Raw genomic sequence first — 20,992 nt, 5'->3', positions numbered from 1 at the left:
TTATTATTCTTATAATTCTTGATTTAGCTTAAATACAATTCTAATATATTTTTTTGTTTCGCGTTTTTCACAGATTAATAAATAGTACGAGTGAGTATCTTCGATAAAAAATCACGCCGGCTCACCTCATGACAAGAGTCATTGTGAGCCTTTCATGAGTGAAGTGGAGAGTATTTCGGACTTGCTGATTGCATAGTGGAACGTAACTCAAGGTTAAGTACTACAATTTTAAATAAGAGCCTCCGACCTAAAAAATGAGGAGTGCATAATTATGTACCTATGAGATTGTCATATCTGTATGTATGTGATTTATCTGTGGCATCGTAGCTTGCGGATGGACCGATTATGATGCAGTTTTTTGTTGTTAGAAAGCTGACGTTATTGAGATGGTTCTTGGTAGTTTTTGGATCTTAGCTGTAATTTATTTATATCTAACGGCCCGCTACAGCTTCGCACGGGTGCTTTGTAGATACTAATAATATGATTAGTCTATACTATAGGATATATATATGGCACACCCCGCGCACACCCACCGCTGCCACTTATAGGCTGAATGAACCCTTGGGAAATGGGGATGCCCCTACAACGTCTATGAATTTCACTATAAATCTGATACTCTGATATATATTCTGTACTCCAGGAATCTATTTAAGTATTTTTTATGTATAAACCTTAATCTTTCTCTCGAACCACTTTATCAATTGCTGAAAGCTGCATTAAAATCCGTTGTATAGTTAAAAGATCTCAGCGAACATCCAGCGGAAGTGACTTCATTGTAAGTAGGGACATATACTTTTTAATGAAATGAAGATTTTGTTTAGAAGTTTTATTAATCACCAGTTCATTAATTACTTAACAATAGAGTTAAATTTAATAATTCCTCGTAATTAAAATTGAAGTTTATTATGTATGAAACTAATAAAATAAACTTACTGATCGATTGAATGGCGTAGATATAGCTAGGACATTGTATTGTATTGTATACTTGCACACAATATAAAACAAACTAAAATTAAAAAAGAAATAAAAACTAAAAATATTTGCATACTAAGGCGGCCTTATTGCAAAGCAATCTGTAACAGGCAACCCCTAATGACAGGACTTGGTGCGTAAGAGCGGGAAGGTGCAACAGGTGTAACAGACGACCGATGGTAACAGGTATGCTTTGAAGCCATACAATGCCTCTATTGCAAGGGGTGCCTCAAGACGTGTGTCACGGAATGAGTCAATCAACAGCTGTGCAAGGTCCAACGGCCGGCACGATGCGCGCGCGCCGGTCGAGCCTTCATTTAAAGCGTTACCATGTTCCAGTCACAACTCGAGCGCAGTGCGCGCCACGCGCGTTATACCCACCCATCGGCAGCAGGTGTGGCGTTGACCGCGAAAATATATCGATCTATGTGAACCCATATTAAAAAAAAAAAAAAATACATTCCGCTTTGTTTCTTTTTACTACAATCGAGTAGTAGTTTGGATTTCGGAAATCTATCTCAAATATGCGTAGGTTGTGTTTGTAAACAAAATAACAATGGTTCTTGTTGAAGTGTTATTAATACAGCTAATGATTACATGAATAAATTACTTGGATATGACTTTTTAACTAATTTAACATTGTAACATTAATTCTGTTTTGTTTTCCGATAGTTCTTTAGTTGTTCATAGTACGAAGAACCTCACGACTTTGCCGTTAGATTTTAAATGCGGATCATGAATCACACTTGGACAATACAATGGAAATAAAGATAATTTGCATACATTTAATCTATAAACTTAATTATTAATATAATAAATGCGTGTGGTATTGTGATGAAGTGAATATTAATATAATTAATTCTAACATTAATATCTAACCAATCAGTGGCAGATGTGGAATTGTTTTTAATTGGTGTGTCGTGGGAGCCGGCTTATGGGGCAATGTGTGTCCCGGGACCATCCGGGCCCGTACGCGTTCTCGCGTCATTATGACGCTGAGAGCCTCGCTAGCAGCATCGGGAGCACGCGCAGGGTAAGTGTCAACACATTGATAAATGGTTAACTATTTGACTCCTGAATAGACGACCGGTCGCCCATCGTATCCGTTACGTGACATGTAAAAAAATATAAAGCAAACTAAGGGCAATCGGCGAGCACAGTATCATGCTCCGCGCGATAGAGGAATATAAATATTTTTTTAAATGGCTCACAACTGTGGATTAAAACCGCATTCCCTGACTGTCGGCTTCTTCAACGCAGGCGGGATTTTCGATAAAATACTCGCGGGCAGCGAATGGTTAAGATAACTTGTGGTGCAAAGTGTGTCTTGGGACCATTCGGGCCCGCATATTATGTTCTCGCGGGATTATTATGCGGAGAGCCATGCTAGCAGCATCGGGAGCACGTGCAGAGTAAGTATTTATTCATACTCATTCGGGTAATATAACTTGTAAAGCAAAGTGTGTCCCGGGACCATCCAGGCCTGTACGCGTTCTCGCGTCATTATGACGCAGAGAGCATCGCTAGCAGCAGCGGTTGAGGCACAGGTTTCTGGAGCTTTTATTTAGTATGCTTCATACATATGTAAATATTACTCGTATATCTAATTCAAGTAGTTACGAGTATAAAGAAACTCGGTGTGCTTACTTTCTTAGCATAAAAAAATAGATTTGTTACCTAGAACAGTTTCTCTGTTTTGCATAAACAACGTAACATTTACAGTGAAGAAACCAGTTTACATGCTTTACGATTAGACGGATTAGATCATCTGGAGCTGATCGAAAGAATGTTGTTGCAATGAGTCATGGCTACAGACGAAGAATTGGTATTGTAATAATGTATATGTTTTAAAAAATATACTTTCTTATCTCATAAATATTATAAGTACGAATTAGCAACGTTATTGATGTCTGCTTTTTAATTTCGTTCGATATTTTGCTATTGGTCATATAAAAGTTTTCATTGGAACTAACGCCTCGGTCAAAACGTGTACCTACAGTACAATGTTTGACAGTTTTATGAAGTCTAAAAATAGTCAGCTGCGATTCCCTGGTGGTAAAAGGAGGAACAGCTCCTCAAGCAAATAAAAAAATATTTATTTTTAGTAATTTCGTCCCGAAAGAAAATTTACCACACAATTAAGTACTTACCTTGCAGAAAAAAATAGAAAGAAGATATTTTTACAATTCGTATCAGAAATAAGAAACCAAACCTTGTCTAAGCCAATCTAGTCTCAAGATGGGATAAGCTACCGGAGGACAATAACCTTCTTACATCAACTAGGTGTAAAAAAATGATTTTTTTTTCGCTTTGTATCTTCATCTATCTATTATATATTTGTATAGGTACAAAAATCATAAATAACAGATATAAGTTTTAATTGCCTTTATTATAATCAAGTCAGACGATAAGCCACCAGTTTTATAACTTGCGAAGTGCACAAAAATGATAGCGGATCGTTTGACCTCTGGCAAACAGAACTATGGCCTTATTATTTATCTATCTATCGGAATCCGTTGGATGCGCTACAAACAACCTTGTATTTTATTAAGTATCGTTCTAGATCTTTGTTTGATTGCGGAACGTGACAAGGGTTGAATAAAGCTTTGTTTAGAATTGCGTCTGTATTTTTTAATACCTAACCAAACGTCATAGCGACATCCGCATAAAGGTCATAACCTATAAGAGTCACCTGGCACCTTGGCTGCAATGCACACAGCTTGGTAAATTGATGATGATGTGGAGTGTCTGCAGTGGATGTTCTAATCCCACGAGTTCAGGCGGTATTGGGTGCCGAGTGACTCCAACGAGCTTTATCCCTTAGTTTGCCACTTTTAAAGCTTGCATATAGCAAGCGATGTAAAACTAGCAATGTTCGTTTGTTGAGATTAAATCTAGCAACATAATTCTAAAACATTTGTCCCTTTTCTAAAACAAGTCGCCAACTTTCCTGAAGGTGATGGCTCTTAAAGAAGACTAGCATGCGACCAACTGCCTACATTTTTCTTGACGATAATTAGACAAATTTTAATCAATAACGGTAATTGAAATATCGCGATCTCTTTCATTGCATTGAGACGAAAGAGATAGGACAGAAACAGCTCCTCCGCCATTGTTCGGAATTTTGTTTATTTATCTACACGATAACACATATTTTGTCGCATGCTTGGCCTAAAGAAAACTTACACTAAGTCTAAAAGCACAGTTTTCGAATGTTACTGCTACAATTTAACAATTAAACCAGCACGTAGCCATTTAACTAACAATTGTTGCGCGATGGACACAATGGGGGGCAGTGACCCGATTATCCCCCTTCAATCGTGGTTGTAAGGTTAACAGTTTAGCACCGGAACAATTTGATATTTATATTTAGAATGTAGGTTATAACAATCCAAATTTTAAAAAGCCAAACTAAAAGTAAAATAGGTAGGTTAATCAATTCATCTAAAAATAACCTTTTAGTTTATTCTCTTCATCTTTAAATTGGTATAGTTTATACCAATTGGTCGTTAAGTATGGGCCTCATAAGAAGGTTCAGAGTCACACATCGGGCGATGGAACGAGCTATGTTAGGAGTATCTCTGCGTGATCGAATCAGAAATGAGGAGATCCGCAGAAGAACCAAAGTCACCGACATTCGAGTTACGAAGCTAAAGTGGCAATGGGCGGGGCACGGGACGTTGGGGTCCCAAAGTGCCAGAATGGCGACCCCGCACTAGTAAGCGCAGTGTTGGTCAACCCCTCACCAGGTGGACTGACGACATCAAGCGATGTCGCAGGGATTCGTTGGATGCAGGTGGCTCAGTATCGTAATGTTTAGAAGCCCCTACAAAAGGCCTATGTCCTGCGGTGGACGTCCATCGGCTGATATGATGATGATGATACCAATCTATATAAAGCAACTAGCTTTTCCTAGTAGTGGAAGACCTTAGTTTCAGCACTTCATCTACTCGTAGATACTGTGACCAAAACCTATATCTACCAGTAGGTACAGGTTAAAAACATGATTATATACCTAGCAACCCTTTGTGATTAAACAGTGATGGTAATTGCTTAATACTGCTTACGATTAGAGTTACCGCCGGTTGACGAGTGTTACGTAGTAATTACGTTTTCACATCGCGATCGTCACGGGCTGGAGCTAGTTTCCAACTCGATGCTTGCTTTAATCACGTTAATAAATAGTACTTTGTGTTCTTTAGTTTTTTTTATTTCTTATAGGTATAGGATACACCAACTAAATGAGCTTTTTAATTGTCATCGAAGCTATTCTTCTCTACGTGTGTTTATTTAATTTCCAAATGTTTGGACTTATTGGTGGACTGGAGCTTTGGATTAAATGTATAGGAATAATTTACAAACATAATTGATGAAAAATAAAAATTAAACCGACCTAATTCACAAAAATGGGCGACAGGAAAAAGTGAAAAATGACGTCGTACCTATGTAAAATCTATTGATTGTTTTAAAAGTTTAATAAATAACGTAGAGTAACGTCATATTAAAAATAATTTTATGGGAAAATAATTATGTAACTTGCAAGCATATTACGATTTTATTACAAACTATTTCAACTTTCGCTTGACAACCACATCCGTTGCAGCAGTTAATTAAATTATCAAAACAAATTGAATGACAGATGTATAGGTACCTCTGTCATTGAATTTGTGCGTAATTTGTGCCTGTGACTTAGTCCACGGAAAATTTAAGGTATAAATAATATTCCTCGAACTTCTGATTCTAATTATGATTAATAATAATTTAATTACCTAACATACATTTTGTTTATTATTTTATTTACAATTGCATCTATCTATGTTAGTGCATTATTTGTTAAATATGTTCAACGATACCTAATGCTTAACATAGAATACAAAGAAATCATTCTTCAAAAAGATTTAACTAGGTATTAATTACTTAGTTGGAATTTAAAATTCTATATATTCTTGTAAGCTTGTGTTAATAAACTGAGTTACGAAAAATGAAAATAATTGGTCTGGTTATGCACCTGTTTTTATTCTCAAGGATAACGGCTATTTCTAAAATTATGTCATTAGAGGGTATTGCACCTTTTTCACTAAGATACTGTTATGAGCACACGTCTGGTCATCTGATATTAAAAGGAAAACCATTATCGTTATCAGCTTAATTTAAGCCTAGTCCACTACACTACAGGGAAAGGCCTGCATTTTAACGGGAGAGAGGATAGATATAGAGCTTGGACCCACCGCGCTGCTCCTATGCGACATGGCGAGGCACGGGGGCGTAACATCACCAACGCCACCAATAACTCATGGCTTAGAAATTTTATTGAAAAATTTTTAAAAGAAAAAATATAGCTTATTATTTCACAGTCTGACTTTTCCGGGATAACTTCAAATATTAATCCAGGGCATCTGTTACCAAATCCATACAGTAGTTTTTCCTTAGAAAAGGTACAGACACCCGTTCAACCTTTCGCGTTTATAATATTAGTAGCATACGTACAGTTTTCTTAATTCCGCATCTCTGGTATCACTGAAATGATCTCAGTTTGTTTGACCTTGTACTTTCAAAAAATATTTGTTTGAAGTAAGAATTGGTTTACTTATTTAATCGCTAAAATGTCCGAATCTCTATTGTTGTAATACAATTACAATCAAACAAGTTTTATTAAAAACGTAATTTGTGCAGATGTGAGAGGCTGATAAGTAATTCGCTAGACTTAACAAACCTGTTGCTCACACCAAATTGTTGTAATTTCGTCTGTTTACATAACACTTGATTGTTGCTTACTAAACTTGTTACAACAAGATTTTGACGTAAATACGACTTTAAAATTGCTTCCATAGATGGGCAGCAAGCAATCCAAGAAAACGAATGTAATACAAATGAGGGGATACAGTTTGCTGTTGCAGGTACTTAACTATCATCTCCGTCCAAAAAAGTACACCATTGGATAGCTAAAGGATTCAAGAATTTGTCATCTACTCCTATGTTAAGTTGCTATTAAGTAACGGGCGTTGTAGCCGGGGAAACGTTGTAAATTTGGGGCTATTTTGCTGTTTAGTTTTACTAGGAATATTTTACCTTTTATTAGGTACCTAGACTAGAGCCAGGACTAGAGTCCTGGCTCAGGTCTTGTCATCGTCTCGTCATATTGAAGTCGTTATGATCCGAAATCACATAGACTCACGACTGGACCAGGACAGCTATCTAACTGCTTAGTGTTCTCTGAGAGCATGAGGCTCTCATGCACAGAACACTCTAAGCAGTTAGATAGCTGTCACCATTATCAACCCATAATTGGGTTAGGCCAATAGTCCACCAATGCGAATTGACAGATTTCACACGTAGAGAACTAAGAAAATTCTCAGGTATGCAGGTTTCCTCACGATGTTTTTCCTTCACCGTTTAAGACTCGATCACGGCTCTCTACTGTACTTACTACAAAATAAAAAAGTGTGCGTCTGGTGACTTTCGATAGAACATGCTATCGTATGAGTGGGAGAAAGGGAAGCCAGACAGTGGCGCCGTAACGCGTTACGTTACGAAACGTTTTACTCTCCCAATAGTTATCACTTCAAAAAACTAAAAATATCTACACAGAAAGCTCCATAAAAGGTTTTCATGTCAATAGAAGCACGTTCAACACAATAGGCGTATAGCACTTTTTGTCCTGTACGCTCGTGATAAAATCTACCACTCCCATATTATGTGAACCATGCGAAACTTTCCCCTTTGTAATGGATTAATTTACCTTTGTATTTATATGCGAATGCGGTTACTTCGAGATGAAAAAAGAGTTTGCTATACGTGGATATTGTTACCGCGACTTTCTCGGACGTAATCGGATACGTTTGGGAATCAGCTACGTATTGGCGAGGAGATTGATTTATTTATGATTCTCATACTTTCCAGTTTCGATTCGCATTATCAATTACTTGTAGCTATATCTTTGGAAATGTTATTTTGTTGCGAATATCTATACTATTATCAATAAAGAGAAAATACTTAATTGTTTGTTTGTTTATTCTGAAACTAATAGACCGATTTCAACAATTATTTTACCAATAGAAAGTTACGATAGCTAGTAATCCCACAGGAACGGGAGCTACACGGCCAAAACCGCTTGTAGTTTGCTAGTAGGTGAGATTTCGTAGTGTTTAATTGACACCATATTAATGTAAGTTCATTTATTTACAAGTAGGAGTGTGTTTATCAGTAGCTTATGAAACGGAAACTAATCTTGAAAAGTACGGGTTATCTACCGTCAAAATCGATCTCGCTGTTTCAAAGATTAGCCAAAGACATACAGACAAAAGTTTTATAAGTAGATTTTTTAAATAAGTACCGCATCTTATTTAATACGTACTTACAAATAAAATTAAAAACAAACTTGATTTTATTTATTTATACGGATTCACCTTGTTTTGTAGAATCTCGTAACTATTCAAACAGTAGCTAAAAGCTTTCAATTATACAAATGAACTTTCATCCAAAACTGGTCAGTAATTACACTGAGTGGGTAGACCGAATTTGTATCTGTCTCTAACTTAATTATCTAGCTGTTTACTCGTTTCCTATTTCTACTTTCTAGACTCTTGATTTATGTATTTTCGATAATGTTTTTGTTTAAAGCTCGCTGATGATTTATTTTTCTAATCAAAAATGTAATTTTGGAACCGTTATTTGGTCTAGAGAAAGATGAACTAAGAGTCTGAAGTAGAAAGACTTGCCTCATTTTAAGGCCAAAAAATCAGCGTCTTAGGCGAGCGCTGAAGTTGCTAGAGACCAAGACAATAGGACTGAATGAAGTGATAAAGGATGTAATGACAATGTAAGGGTAATCAAATCTCGCCTTATAAAAATATTATTGGTGATGAGGTTAGTGGTTAAGTTTCTTCACCATCATCATATCAGCCGATGGACGTCCACTGCAGGAGATAGGCTTTTTGTAGGGACTTCCAAACATCACGATCCTTAGCCGCTTGCATCCAGCGAATCCCTGCGACTCGCTTGTTGTCGTCAGTCCACTTGGTGGGGGTCGACTAACACTGCTTTTTACTGCGCGGGGTCGCCATTTGTTAAGTTTATCAGTCCTTTATCAAGGTACGATCCTTATGTAAGTAAAGTTTGGGGTTGCAACTATGGTGGCTTTGGAATGTGTTTTCTAGGCCCATAACTGTCCGTGTATCAAACGTATTTTTTTAATTTCATGCATAGTATGAGAAACCATGTCCCTAGTCGCTTAAAATTCGCGACAACCATTCGAAAAACATCGTAATTTTTTTGTCCGATAGAACTTTGTCTCTAGCGAAGGGTTCTCATAAAGCTAATGGTCTGGCGACTATAATATTATTCCTTATGAAATTCTGTAGAAATTATAAAAAAAAAATATCTTTAGTACTTAGAGAACTGAAGATTTGATACCCGCTACTTTTCTAAGCCGATCTAAAATCCATAATACCTACGGCATGGTCTGACAGTTTTCAGCCTTCATTTAATGAGGTTAGTCTAGCTATCACAGGCTTTCATTCTATAGAGAAAGATATTTTACTGTTGAATGTGTTGTTTATAGTATTTCCACGACGTAGCGAGCGACGAGCGGGTCGTGAGTCGTGATGATATTTCTAGATAAATTGGTCAGTATAGAAACGAATTGGTGTTCGCCAATCGGAATCGGAATCATGATAGAACCATTAATTGTATAAATAATAAATATTGTTGGAATGATGATTTTAAAAGAGCAATTAGTTGATTGCCAATTCTTCTCCGCAGAACATGCCTTGCACCAATGGTATTCTCTACAAATAGTCAAACTTGATGTTTCAAAAGTGCTTGAAAAGCCTTGACTAGCACTTTTGCAATTGTGATTTTGTTTTTGATTGAGCATGTTTCTCATTCTCAATCTTCGTTTCTTCTTCTTCTTCAATTTCTTCGTCGTTATAGTTCACAAAATCAGAAACCACTTGAGTTTGTATGTAAATGAATATTGGACAATCATTTTGGTTATTTCCATTAATATAAATAGCCATAAGGAAGTTGAGTCTATAAAATCTGATGGTGATGGGCAACCAATCTGTGCAAAAACCTTTTTTTTATTTCAAAATCTTTTGTTATTATGGTGATTTTCATGTATACATAATTATTACATACATCAACATATTACATACATCGTGATAGCTCAGTGGATATGACCTCTGCTTCCGATTCCGGGTGTGGGTTCAAATCCGGCTTTGGGCATGCACTTTTCTGTTGTGTGCATTTTAAGAAATTAAATATCCCGTGTCTCAAACGGTGAAGGAAAAACATCGAGAGGGAACCTGCATACCAGAGATTTTTCTTAAATCTCGCGTGTGTGAAGTCTGCCAATCCGCATTGGGCCAGCGTGGTGGACTATTGGTCTAACCGCCTTCATTCTGAGAGGAGTCTCGAGCTCAGCAGTAAATGGAATATGGGTTGATAATAATGATTACATACATTACAATTTTGTCTGTATTACCGTTCCTTCAAAGAGTTAGTACCTCATACATATCCGACAGTGTTTTTGAAAAAATCACCATTTCGCGTTTTCTTATAGAAGAAGAATTTACTACGTACGTGTCATCCAGGCGCCTCGCAACCAACGTTTTAAATCTGCAACTTCTAGTTCAAATAGCTAATCGAAAAATGCTCTTCTGGCGTATGGTTTTGGCCGTCAATACAATTTGAACAGGAAGGCAATTTCTAGGCAAGCACACCCTGTCTTATAGCTTGGCAACTTCGTTCGTAACACTCCCGATGATATGCGCGGGCCGGGCGTGTAGCGATGAATGAAAAACCCACGACTGATGCACCCCACTTCCCCGCACGCATCTTTTCCCACTCTCGCAGTCTTTCCCCCCGTCGCCCGCATATCATGGGAGTGTCATCAGGTGTGGTTACCACTAGCAAGACTGTTTACAATAGGTACTAAAAGAGAAAAACATTTTCGATTTCCAAATAAATCTTAATCGACTCTCATATTGTTGTTTGTTAGTAAGTTTAAAAATTTAAATGCCTATAAGAAAAGTAATTTGACTATGATTGCAGCTATCGGAATCGTTTTTGTTGCATCTAGGTCGAATGTCAGCATTGAATTTGTATTGTAAATAAATGGATTTAAGATAATGAATAGATATTTTGTATTTGAACACGATCGCGACCGTGAGAATAAAATAAGGTACATACTTTTAAAACTAGCAACAAAGTACTTCTAAAACTTGCAGCTCTTCATAGACGCGATAATTCACTGTCTACGCTGAGAACTCGGGACGCACCTGCGTATTAGAGAAGAATAGGGATGATGACAGTTTTTTAAATTGTATATAAATTAAGAGTATGCTAATAGTAAAGCAATTTTGTAAAAGCAACAGGGTATCTGCGATCATTACTTTCGGAGTTACAGGGATTTAAAGGGTCAGATTTGCGGCGCTGCCGCGGTTCCCTGAAAAACGCCCCATACAAAATAGCACGAACTAATGACGTCGTAGGTAATGTAATGATCGTTAGATTTGTATGTGCGTTTAAATAAAATTACTAATATCTTCGTTATTTGTGCGTTTATGTTTATAGTTCATATATTAAAGTGTCACATTTAATGTAAGGAAGCTAAAACTGTATGAATTTTCATCTAATTACGATAAAGGATTTTTAATAGATTTGAAATTTTATAATCTCATTTATTTTGCAAATATCCAGACAATCTTTGCTTTTTATTTATAAATTAGTTGTCATAAACCTTATTTACCCAAATGTATCATAAAAATCAATATATTCAAACCTAGTCATCATCCCATTTTCCATGTTGTGTAATTTGTACAGGTACATATAGTGCATACCATAGTTATTAACCTTCTGCACTCCAACACACTGCACGCAGTGAAACCAATATTTGAACACCACTCAATTTCCGCGCAAAAAAATAATTCGTCCGCGTGGAATTTAGTTTTTCACAAATCTCTCGGGAACCATGGATTTTAATCAAAATACATGGTCTATGTGTTAATAGGAGTAAAATCTATTTCCATTCCATTTTAGCCATATTTCAGTAGTTGCGGCGTTAAATAGTAACAAACGTACATACAAATTTTCGCGTTTATAATATTAGTAGGATTTGAGTTGATCGTTGAGTTGGTCAGTGTGATTGGCGGCTGATTGTTCCTGACACGACATACCTAACCATAATAATCTCTGTTAACACGTCCATCATTATCAGATTTATTATGTCTTATTGCACGACACAAATTAAAATTAGCGGTTTCTATCGTGGTTTACCAGTGAGATAAAATGTCTCTAGAGCTATGCATATTTTTATTTTTGCAAAATTTCAGCCGAAACTAAAACGTTACAACTATAAAAGAAAATTAAAGTTTTTTAGGATTTCAGATGACTCTGCACGTTATAGCCAAAATGTTAAAAACAGTAACCCGACTACGTAATAAATTTAATTAATACCCGTGCTAAAAAGAAACGAATCAAATTGCTTAAAGTTATTAAGGGAAAATCCAGACCCGAAATCGGTTGAAAATTCGGTTTATAACATAAAATCGACAATTAAAACAGTTAAAAGCCTTTATGAACCGGGGTATAATAACGAATCGATTGATACCGCATATTTGTCACTAGTAGACGCCGCGCGGTTTCACCCGCGTGGTTCCCGTTTTCATAGGAAGACGGGGATAAAATATATAATAGCCTATAGCCTTCCTCGATAAATGGGCTATCTAACACTGAAAAAATTTTTCAAATCGGACCAGTAGTTCCTGAGATTAGCGCGTTCAATCAAACAAACAAAAAAACAAACTCTTTAGCTTTATAATATTAGTATAGATAATCAGATGAATGGTTTAGTGCAATGGAGTAACATACGTAAGTAAATATATATACATAGACTATCACAATCATAACCGACTACGACAAAGGAAGGGTTTCCTTTGTCGTAGTCGGGTAAGAAGACAGTTATAACAACATCACCATCTCTATACATTAATAACATCTCATTGGTTGACCTGTAATTCACCTCGGGTGTCGAGTTTCTAGACCTAGCGCCTAAGAGGTTTATGACTTGGGCATTGAAACTTAGTGCCTTATGCATAGTGCCTTTGTGTTTTTGTATAGGTGTTTTAACGCTAAGTTGTTTCAAAGCTTCTCTTTGTGTTCGGTCAATAAAGCTTGCTGAGCTTTTCAAAGCTTAATTATTATAGCTAACCATACTAATATTGTAATTGCGAAAGTAAGTCTGTCTGTTCGTGGAACGATTGAGGCTTCAAGTAATAACGTACCTATGTATCACCAAAACACATTGGAGCAGCGTGGTGGCTAAGTTTTATGAGCTTGTATGTGGATTAAGCCTTACCTACAAGAAGGCAGACCTACTGGCATATTCACTAATGTGGTCTTTTTTAACAACCCATTAAAATGAACATCAAATCAACTGAGAAATGTCATCTACCTACTGTATGATATCCATCAGTACGTACCGGATGACATTATTGTTACATAGAATCTCAATCTCGTATGTCAACATACGTCAAAATTAGTGCTGCTTATGGCCGTTAAAATAGACGTTTAATACTTTTAGGTCTAACTGTGGTATCTACAATATCTAGTGGCCTTAGATAGAAATAGAAGATGCACTTTATCGTTATATCGTAGCGGTATTATCTGTCAGCTAACAGTGTCTTCTATTAAGGTCACAAAGACCATGACGCAGATTATCTACAATGATATAATCTGGAAATTGTACCTACAGATCCTATACTACTGATGTTATAAGCTAGCGGAGCGACGCCATTTCACCCGCATAGTTCCTGTTCCCATGGGAATCCAAAAAAAATCTTTGAATTATTTCACCGCGGCTAGTTGCCGCTTGACTTTACTGGTGACAGAAGGGGTAGTTCTTTTTCTACGCAAAAGGTCAGCCTTGATGTCCAGCGCGGAAATGCAGCCAATATTCTTGCCACCATTCCACGTGGGCAAGATTTGTATAGTTATTGGATAAGTTAGCTTAAGTTCCATAAATAAAAAGTTCCTTATTGTATTCTTTCATAATATTGGAATTCTTTATGTGAACCACGCGAGCGATCGCGGGCGGTTGTTAATTTCTTATAAATAAAATAGGATTTCGCTATTAGGTTAAATCGGTATTTTCAACACATTACTGTTTAGATTACTGCACAAAAAGCGCAGTTAGACTTTCACTGTAATCGTGCAGAATGCATTGTTCGAGAGCTGTAATGAAACGTATTGTCATCCGGGACTAAACGGCAAATAGCATCCCATTAGCAATCTTCCGACTTCCGAGCAGACTGCTTTTATTTATGTATAATTACTTAAAGACTACAGTGGTCAAATAGGGTTTTTGTTCTTATTTTAGCTTTACTACCATTTCTTTTCATTGAAAAACCTACACAATTTTTGGAGTTTACTATTTTCATACCTACTTAAGGTAAAGCGACCGGTATGATTTTAAGAGAAAATGTTATTTTAAGCGTTACCAATAAGCGTTGCGTGTTTTTGCTGCATGTCTTTTGTGTGTCTCGTGTATTCTATTGTAATAATCCAGTAGTAAACTTGAAACATTCTACAAACTACATACTACACAACACACGATACGTCGTGAAAAATTGCATCCCTTCGTTGTCGACGTTCAATCAAAGCGCGTGAAACGTTTCTAATTAGAAATGCTAAGATCTGGAATGCCTCTCCGCGTCTGTGTTTCCTGACATGTACAATTTCTGCTCCTTCAAGGAAAAAGTGAATAGGCATCTAGGCAAGCACGTTCATACTTCATAAAACTATACAACATAAAAAAATCATTTCGACAGTCACTTAGCTTCGCGGCAACCCTTCCAAGATCACACTTATAGGGAAGGGCTGCAAAGCTAACTAAGGGTATATAGAACGGAGATGGGATGATCAACATAATTCTGTGATCCTCATGATAGCCGCTACAAAATATCACAAAATTACATCGATTTATATTTGGACAATTGAGAATTTACACCCTTGAAACGTGCTTGCAATCTCAAAGCAAAGCCATCTGTCTAAACTACATAAGGTGTAGTCTGGCAGGTTCGGTGATAACACTCCCATGATATGAGGGCGACGGGGTGAAAGACTGCCTTGCTTTCCTGCTTATCAGCCTTCTTAAAATTCGTTATGTCTGGCTATCTCAACTTCTCGATCTTTAAGAATATCGTAAACGTTCCTAGAAAAATAGTTGAAAAGAGTTGGAAAATTATTGTGAAAATATTGCAAAGATTCTAATTAGATACAGCTAATTATAGCGTCTGTCCAGTTTGTCTGCTTTTACCCTTATCTGTTGCACTTAACGTATATTTAATTTAAAATTACAAGACTACACCTGGCACGGAGATGATCTTTAAGATTAAGAGAAAGCTCGTGCAGTTATGCATACCTGCTAATATTGCAGATGCGCTTATCGTCATTATATTCCTGAGATGAGGTGAAATACCGATATTAACAAAGTAGTATCTGTATTTCATCCGTGATAGCCCAGTGGATATGACCTCTGCCTCCGATTCCTGAGGGCGTAGGTTCGAATGCGGTCCGAGAAATGCACCTTCAACTTTTCAGTTGTGTGCATTTTAAAAACTTAAATATCACATGTCTCAAACGGTGAAGGAAACATATCGTGAGGAAACCTCTTTTCTTAATTCTCTACGTGTGTGAAGTGTGCTCCGCATTGGGCCAGCGTGGTGGACTAACCCCTTTCATTCTAAGAGAAGATTCGCGCTGCAATGAGCCGAATATGGGTTGATAATGTTGATTCATATTTTATAGAAACCAGTCGAAGATATTGGTTGAAGAAACTGTTTCCGCGATCATGTAAAGAATATCGCAGTCATTACTAACTTATTATTATTAACTTGTCAATAAATATCATACAAAAAGAATTATCATAATTATTATCAACATATAAGTACCAAAAACTTTTCTTTTTATTTGAATCTGTGACCTTTGGAAAGGTCACAGATTCAAATAAAAAGAAAAGTTAAAGATAAGTACGAGTATTATGTCCTTATTTCCACGCTTAAAACGCAAATATTACTTTCCAACGTCAATTTCATTTCATTTTGAGAATAATCTTATTTCTTTGTCTTCGTTATTGGTGATTTCTGATTTTTCTCTCCTTTATTTAATCAAAAAGTGCTATACAGTAAAGAAGATTCTTAAAATTGCTATTGAGGCGCACAATTACGGGGACACCAAATAATTCTGAAGGTACTTCACTACTAATAAACCCTGGCTGTGTTTGTTGTGGGTTCTTCAAGGCGCAATTGCCACCCTCGAAACATTATGTTAAAATTTTGGACTTTGATTATCACCATTAAATCATGACATAACTCTCAAACGTGCTTGTAAACTAAGCCTTATTGAAATAAATGAACTTTGACTTTGACTTCATTTAATCAAAATAAATATTAACTAACCTACTTGTAGATTCGTAAATATAACTTAAAGGCAATTGACTTGGCACTTGAGTATTCAGTAGTGTACGTTTAAACTTCAAATGGAATTACCCCCATAAAGAGCTAGTCCATTACACTGGGTAATGGCTAAGATATTTCTCCGTATTGCCTGTAGAGCACCTGTGCAACTGCCTAAGTGCAGCATAAACTTTGCAAAGTTATGCAGGCTTTATTAGTTATTTATTTCCTGGATACGGAAAAGATTGTACAGCCTCGCGTATTATTTTTCTTTTTTTAGGGATAGCTTACACTGGCGCGATAAGTGTTGACTTCTATGGTGCAGTTGCGTCCGTGTAGCTTTATATTTAAGTGACCGACTGTAAGAAGAATTCATAAGAAGGCTCAGAGTCACACAGCGGGCGATAAAACCAGAAATGCGAAGATCCGCAGAAGAACCAAAGTTATTGACATAGGTCAACGAGTCGCGAAGCTGAAGTGGCAATGGGCATATATTTCGAAGAGTGGATGAGCGTTGGGGTCCCAAGGTGCTGGATTGACGACCCCACACTCGAAAGCTCAGTGTTGGTTGACCCTCCAGCAGGTGGACTGACGACATCAAGCGAGTCGCAGAGATTCGCTGGATGCAGGCGGGTCAGGATCGTGATGTTTAGAAGTCCTTACAATAAAGGACTATGTCCTAAAGTGGACGTCTATCTTCTGATATGATGATGATGATGATAACCGACTGTTGTTTGCTTACTGCCGTGGAAACTGTTGCTCATGGTGCAGGAAGTTAAGGGATTTATGACATCGTCACCGAGAACATAAAGGTTCAAAGGTATTTTCTATACCTTAAGCTAATTTCCAAGACTAGAGTCTAGACTCTAGAGTCCACCACGGCTGAGTGATCAGATTAAAATCCAAAAGACTGAGTTTAAGAGAATTGAGAGAGTTTGAGCCTCGGACCGATGTCTCATTCTCTTTTATCATAGGTTTAATGCTTATTGAGAAGGAAATGGGGGGATTATAGTCTGTTTATGATCGAAGACAACGGATTGACGAAAACTTGTTTGTGAGGTAACTTTAGGGTAGATTAAAGTTATGTCACAAATGTATCAATCCATTTATAAAATGTAATTTCCGATACATTCAACTACATAATTGGTAGACACGCTTGTTTATGTCACCGCATGACCGCTATGGTGTTGACCATTTATGATGGCAAAAAGAAAACTTGTTCATCTTAAGCAACTGAATTGTGGCTATAATTGAAATTCGCGTAATATGGTCTTACCACATTAAGCCGGAGCTATTGTTGGCCTATTAATGATGTATAAAAACCAATTATTTTGCCAGAAGTATTTATTTGTCTGCCTTACCTTATTTACCTAACCTTATTTAGTTATCCTTCATACCTACAAGTTACCTACCGCATAATGCAATCCTTAACGTCATCGGTGAAGGATCAAGTGGCCTTGAAGACTAGACGCTGTGAGGAGTTGAGTGTGCATAATAGGAGGACCATTTATTTAGGAAACAATTGGAATTTCAATCCAATTGTTTCCTAAATAAATGGTCAACAAACAAAAATGTCTATGTATGCAAAATTTAATAAGTTTTTTTTAGTTGTCATTTGTTTTTTATTTATAATTATAGGTTTGCCCTTAACGAGACTCCATTAAGTGTGGTAGAGTCATTACACAGGTAGCTTCAAGAACTTTCAAGCCCTTTCACTGACAGTCCCTCCGGCAATTTTTCCCTGCATTTATGTAATTTCAATTATATTAAAATTATGTAAGTGTAAATTGCGTAACAAAGGTCACACTTTTAGGATAATTTACAGCTTCAATCAATTCGAAAATGTTAATTCACTTCATGTTATCATTTATCTTTACAATGGTTTAGCCAATATCGCATTTATTTTAATACGAGTAAAGGAAAAACGTCGCGAGGAAGAACGTCGCGAGGAAAAACGTCGCGAGGAAAAACGCCCTTCATACCTGAAAATTTTCTTAATTCTCTACGTATGTGAGTCTGCCAATCCATAATGAGCCAGTGTGGTGGACTATTAGCCAAACCCCTCTCATTCGGAGAGGAGACTTTGATTCATTATTGAAATATATTTAAAACATTTTCCGATAAAATGTGATTTGACGGCCTCCGTGGCGCAGTGGTATGCGCGGTGGATTTACAAATCGGAGGTCCTGTTTTCGATCCCCGGCTGGACAGATTGAGATTTTCTTAATTAGTCCAGGTCTGGCTGGTGGGAGGCTTCGGCCGTGGCTAGTTACCACCCTACCGGCAAAGACGTACTGCCAAGCAATTTAGCGTTCCGGTACGATGTCGTGTTGAAACCGAAAGGATTGTGGATTTTCATCCTCCTCCTAACAAGTTAGCCCGCTTCCATCTTAGATTGCATCATCACTTACCATCAGGTGAGATTGTAGTCAAGGGCTAACCTGTAAAGAATAAAAATGGTCCAGGTCTAGCTTTGGCCGTGGCTAGTTACCACACTACCGACAAAGACGAACCGCCAAGCGATTTAGCGTTCCGGTACGATGTCGTGTTGAAACCGAAAGGATTGTGGATTTTCATGCTCCTCCTAACAAGTTAGCCCGCTTCCATCTTAGACTGCATCATCACTAACCATCAGGTGAGATTGTAGTCAAGGGCTAACTTGTAAAGAATAATAAAAAAAAAAACTCTATAAATAGTTAACAACGTAAGTCGACCATAAAACGTTACTTTTACGTGACAACGAATTTTTATCGAGTCATTGCAAAGCGAAACTTATAAAGGCAAAAATGTAGCGCACTACCAAAATTCGCCTCATGTTTTTAAATGGTTTCATACGGTCGCAGGTCATAAAAGGTCACAAATCACAATAATAATCTTACAGAACTGTGCAAAAATAATTTTTATGTTTAAAAGTTTACGTGATTTTATTAAATGTTACTTAAGTCTAAAATAAAAACTTCTCAGATGGTAAAAGTAAAAGTATAAGTTACTAGCTGACGCCGCGCGGTTTCACCCGCGTGGTTCCCGTTCCCGTAGGAATGCGGGGACAATATATAGCATATAACCTTCCTCGATAAATGGGCTATCTAACACTGAAGTAATTTTTCAAATCGGACCAGTAGTTCCTGAGATTAGCGCGTCCAATCAAACAAACAAACAAACTCTTCAGCTTTATAATATTAGTATAGATTAACAAAAAATAATTCAAAATATTTAAGGAACATGTGTTCTAAAATTAATATTTTTGGAGTAAATTAATATTTCTTTCGTAAATAGATCTCAAAATGTGTCCCAATTAGCATTATGCATCTAACGACGTATTGTAATATTTGTAGTTACTCGTAATGTAACGTTGTCGCTTCGTTAACTAAAGGCGTGTGTTACATGGATAGTCGGTATTATTTGAATTACTTAGTATGAAAAAAATGATTTTTTTTGTAGTAAATAAATTAGTTATGCAGTTCGGTTCCTATGCGTGGTCTTGTTAATTGAATAAACCTTAAAGTTAAAGGGAAATACTCCCGATCACCCTGTATAAAAAACAAAAAATCGACCAAGTAATATAAAATGTATAACAAGCGATGTGGTTGTTAAATTTGTTGTAGTGTGTGTAATTGTTTATTATTTTTCGTAAAATCAAAAAAACTCGTGTACATAAGTATCTACGAGTACGTATGTTTATACATATATTCAAAATTAGTTAATTAAATTCAATTATTTTTATCGTTTTTTTTACTTAGCTACTAATGATTAACAAAAGGAAGTTTAACCAGTCACAAAAAACGTTTAACGATACGGTAGCGTTTTTTATATCTCCATTTAAATGGCTGAAAATTTAATTATGAATAAATGAGTATCCACTACACTAGGTAGGTATATAAATAGATTATTTTCTTTAAATTGATGTGTGTATAAGAACTTGTGTTAATATTCTTGCTGGTGTTATGTGGCAAAGTCACAGCTTTATCCAAAGGTTGTCTGGCAGATATTGCTATAAGCAATAAGACCGCTTTTGCACATACTTGTTTTCTGTTTTATTTAGATTTTTCTGTTGTTGTTTTTGTTTTATGCAATAAAGTATGAAGAAATAAATAAATAAGTCACAAAATAAATAAATAAATAAATAATAATAACCCTGCGTAGCTACATGTCAATCCGAAGGAGATGTTAAGTTTGTCTCTTCTGATTAACTATCGAGTTATCGACATAATGTCTAAAATTGTGATTTAAATATCTAATCATCTGATCAGATATTAGAGTATTTCATTCATTTAGGTTTTCTTTCATACCACTCTCCTGTGGTATTTTATTAAATGCATTCGATCGCCGCTATAGGTTGTAGGTGGTAGTCGTCGAAACTCCAGGCCTATTCTGTAATAATGTTTCATAAACTCGCAATTGCGAGATACGAATTAACCTCTATCTCTCTTTGTCTAACACGATACTATAGAAAGAGAAAGATAGAAGTGAATTCGAAACTCGCACTTACGAGTTATACAAAACATTGTTACAAAATAGGCCTCCTCATGCGCTTTATGCCTATAACAACACTGAAAGTCATAGGG

General features: G+C 36.5%; 1 protein-coding gene across 3 annotated transcripts in view; it reads left to right on the top strand.

The window, feature by feature from the left end:
- The first annotated feature begins 1,228 nt into the window (after positions 1–1,228).
- Positions 1,229–20,992, top strand: part of LOC112048517 (uncharacterized) — a 125,251-nt gene continuing 105,487 nt past the window's right edge. Inside the window, exons 1-2 of one of the 3 annotated variants that reach the window (XM_052884748.1) lie at positions 1,231–1,500; positions 1,645–2,005. In XM_052884748.1, the coding sequence (XP_052740708.1) occupies positions 1,907–2,005 (99 nt within the window). In that variant the 5' untranslated portion in view covers positions 1,231–1,500; positions 1,645–1,906. Of the gene's footprint in view, positions 2,006–20,992 lie in introns of all 3 variants that reach the window. The other 2 variants (XM_024086057.2, XM_024086056.2) reach the window with 2 other exon arrangements.

Source organism: Bicyclus anynana, chromosome 12 (genome assembly GCF_947172395.1).
Source record: "Bicyclus anynana chromosome 12, ilBicAnyn1.1, whole genome shotgun sequence".
Taxonomy (NCBI): Eukaryota; Metazoa; Arthropoda; class Insecta; order Lepidoptera; family Nymphalidae; genus Bicyclus; species Bicyclus anynana.
Note: the sequence above shows the minus strand (reverse complement) of the source record. Positions and strands in the feature narration are given on the sequence as shown.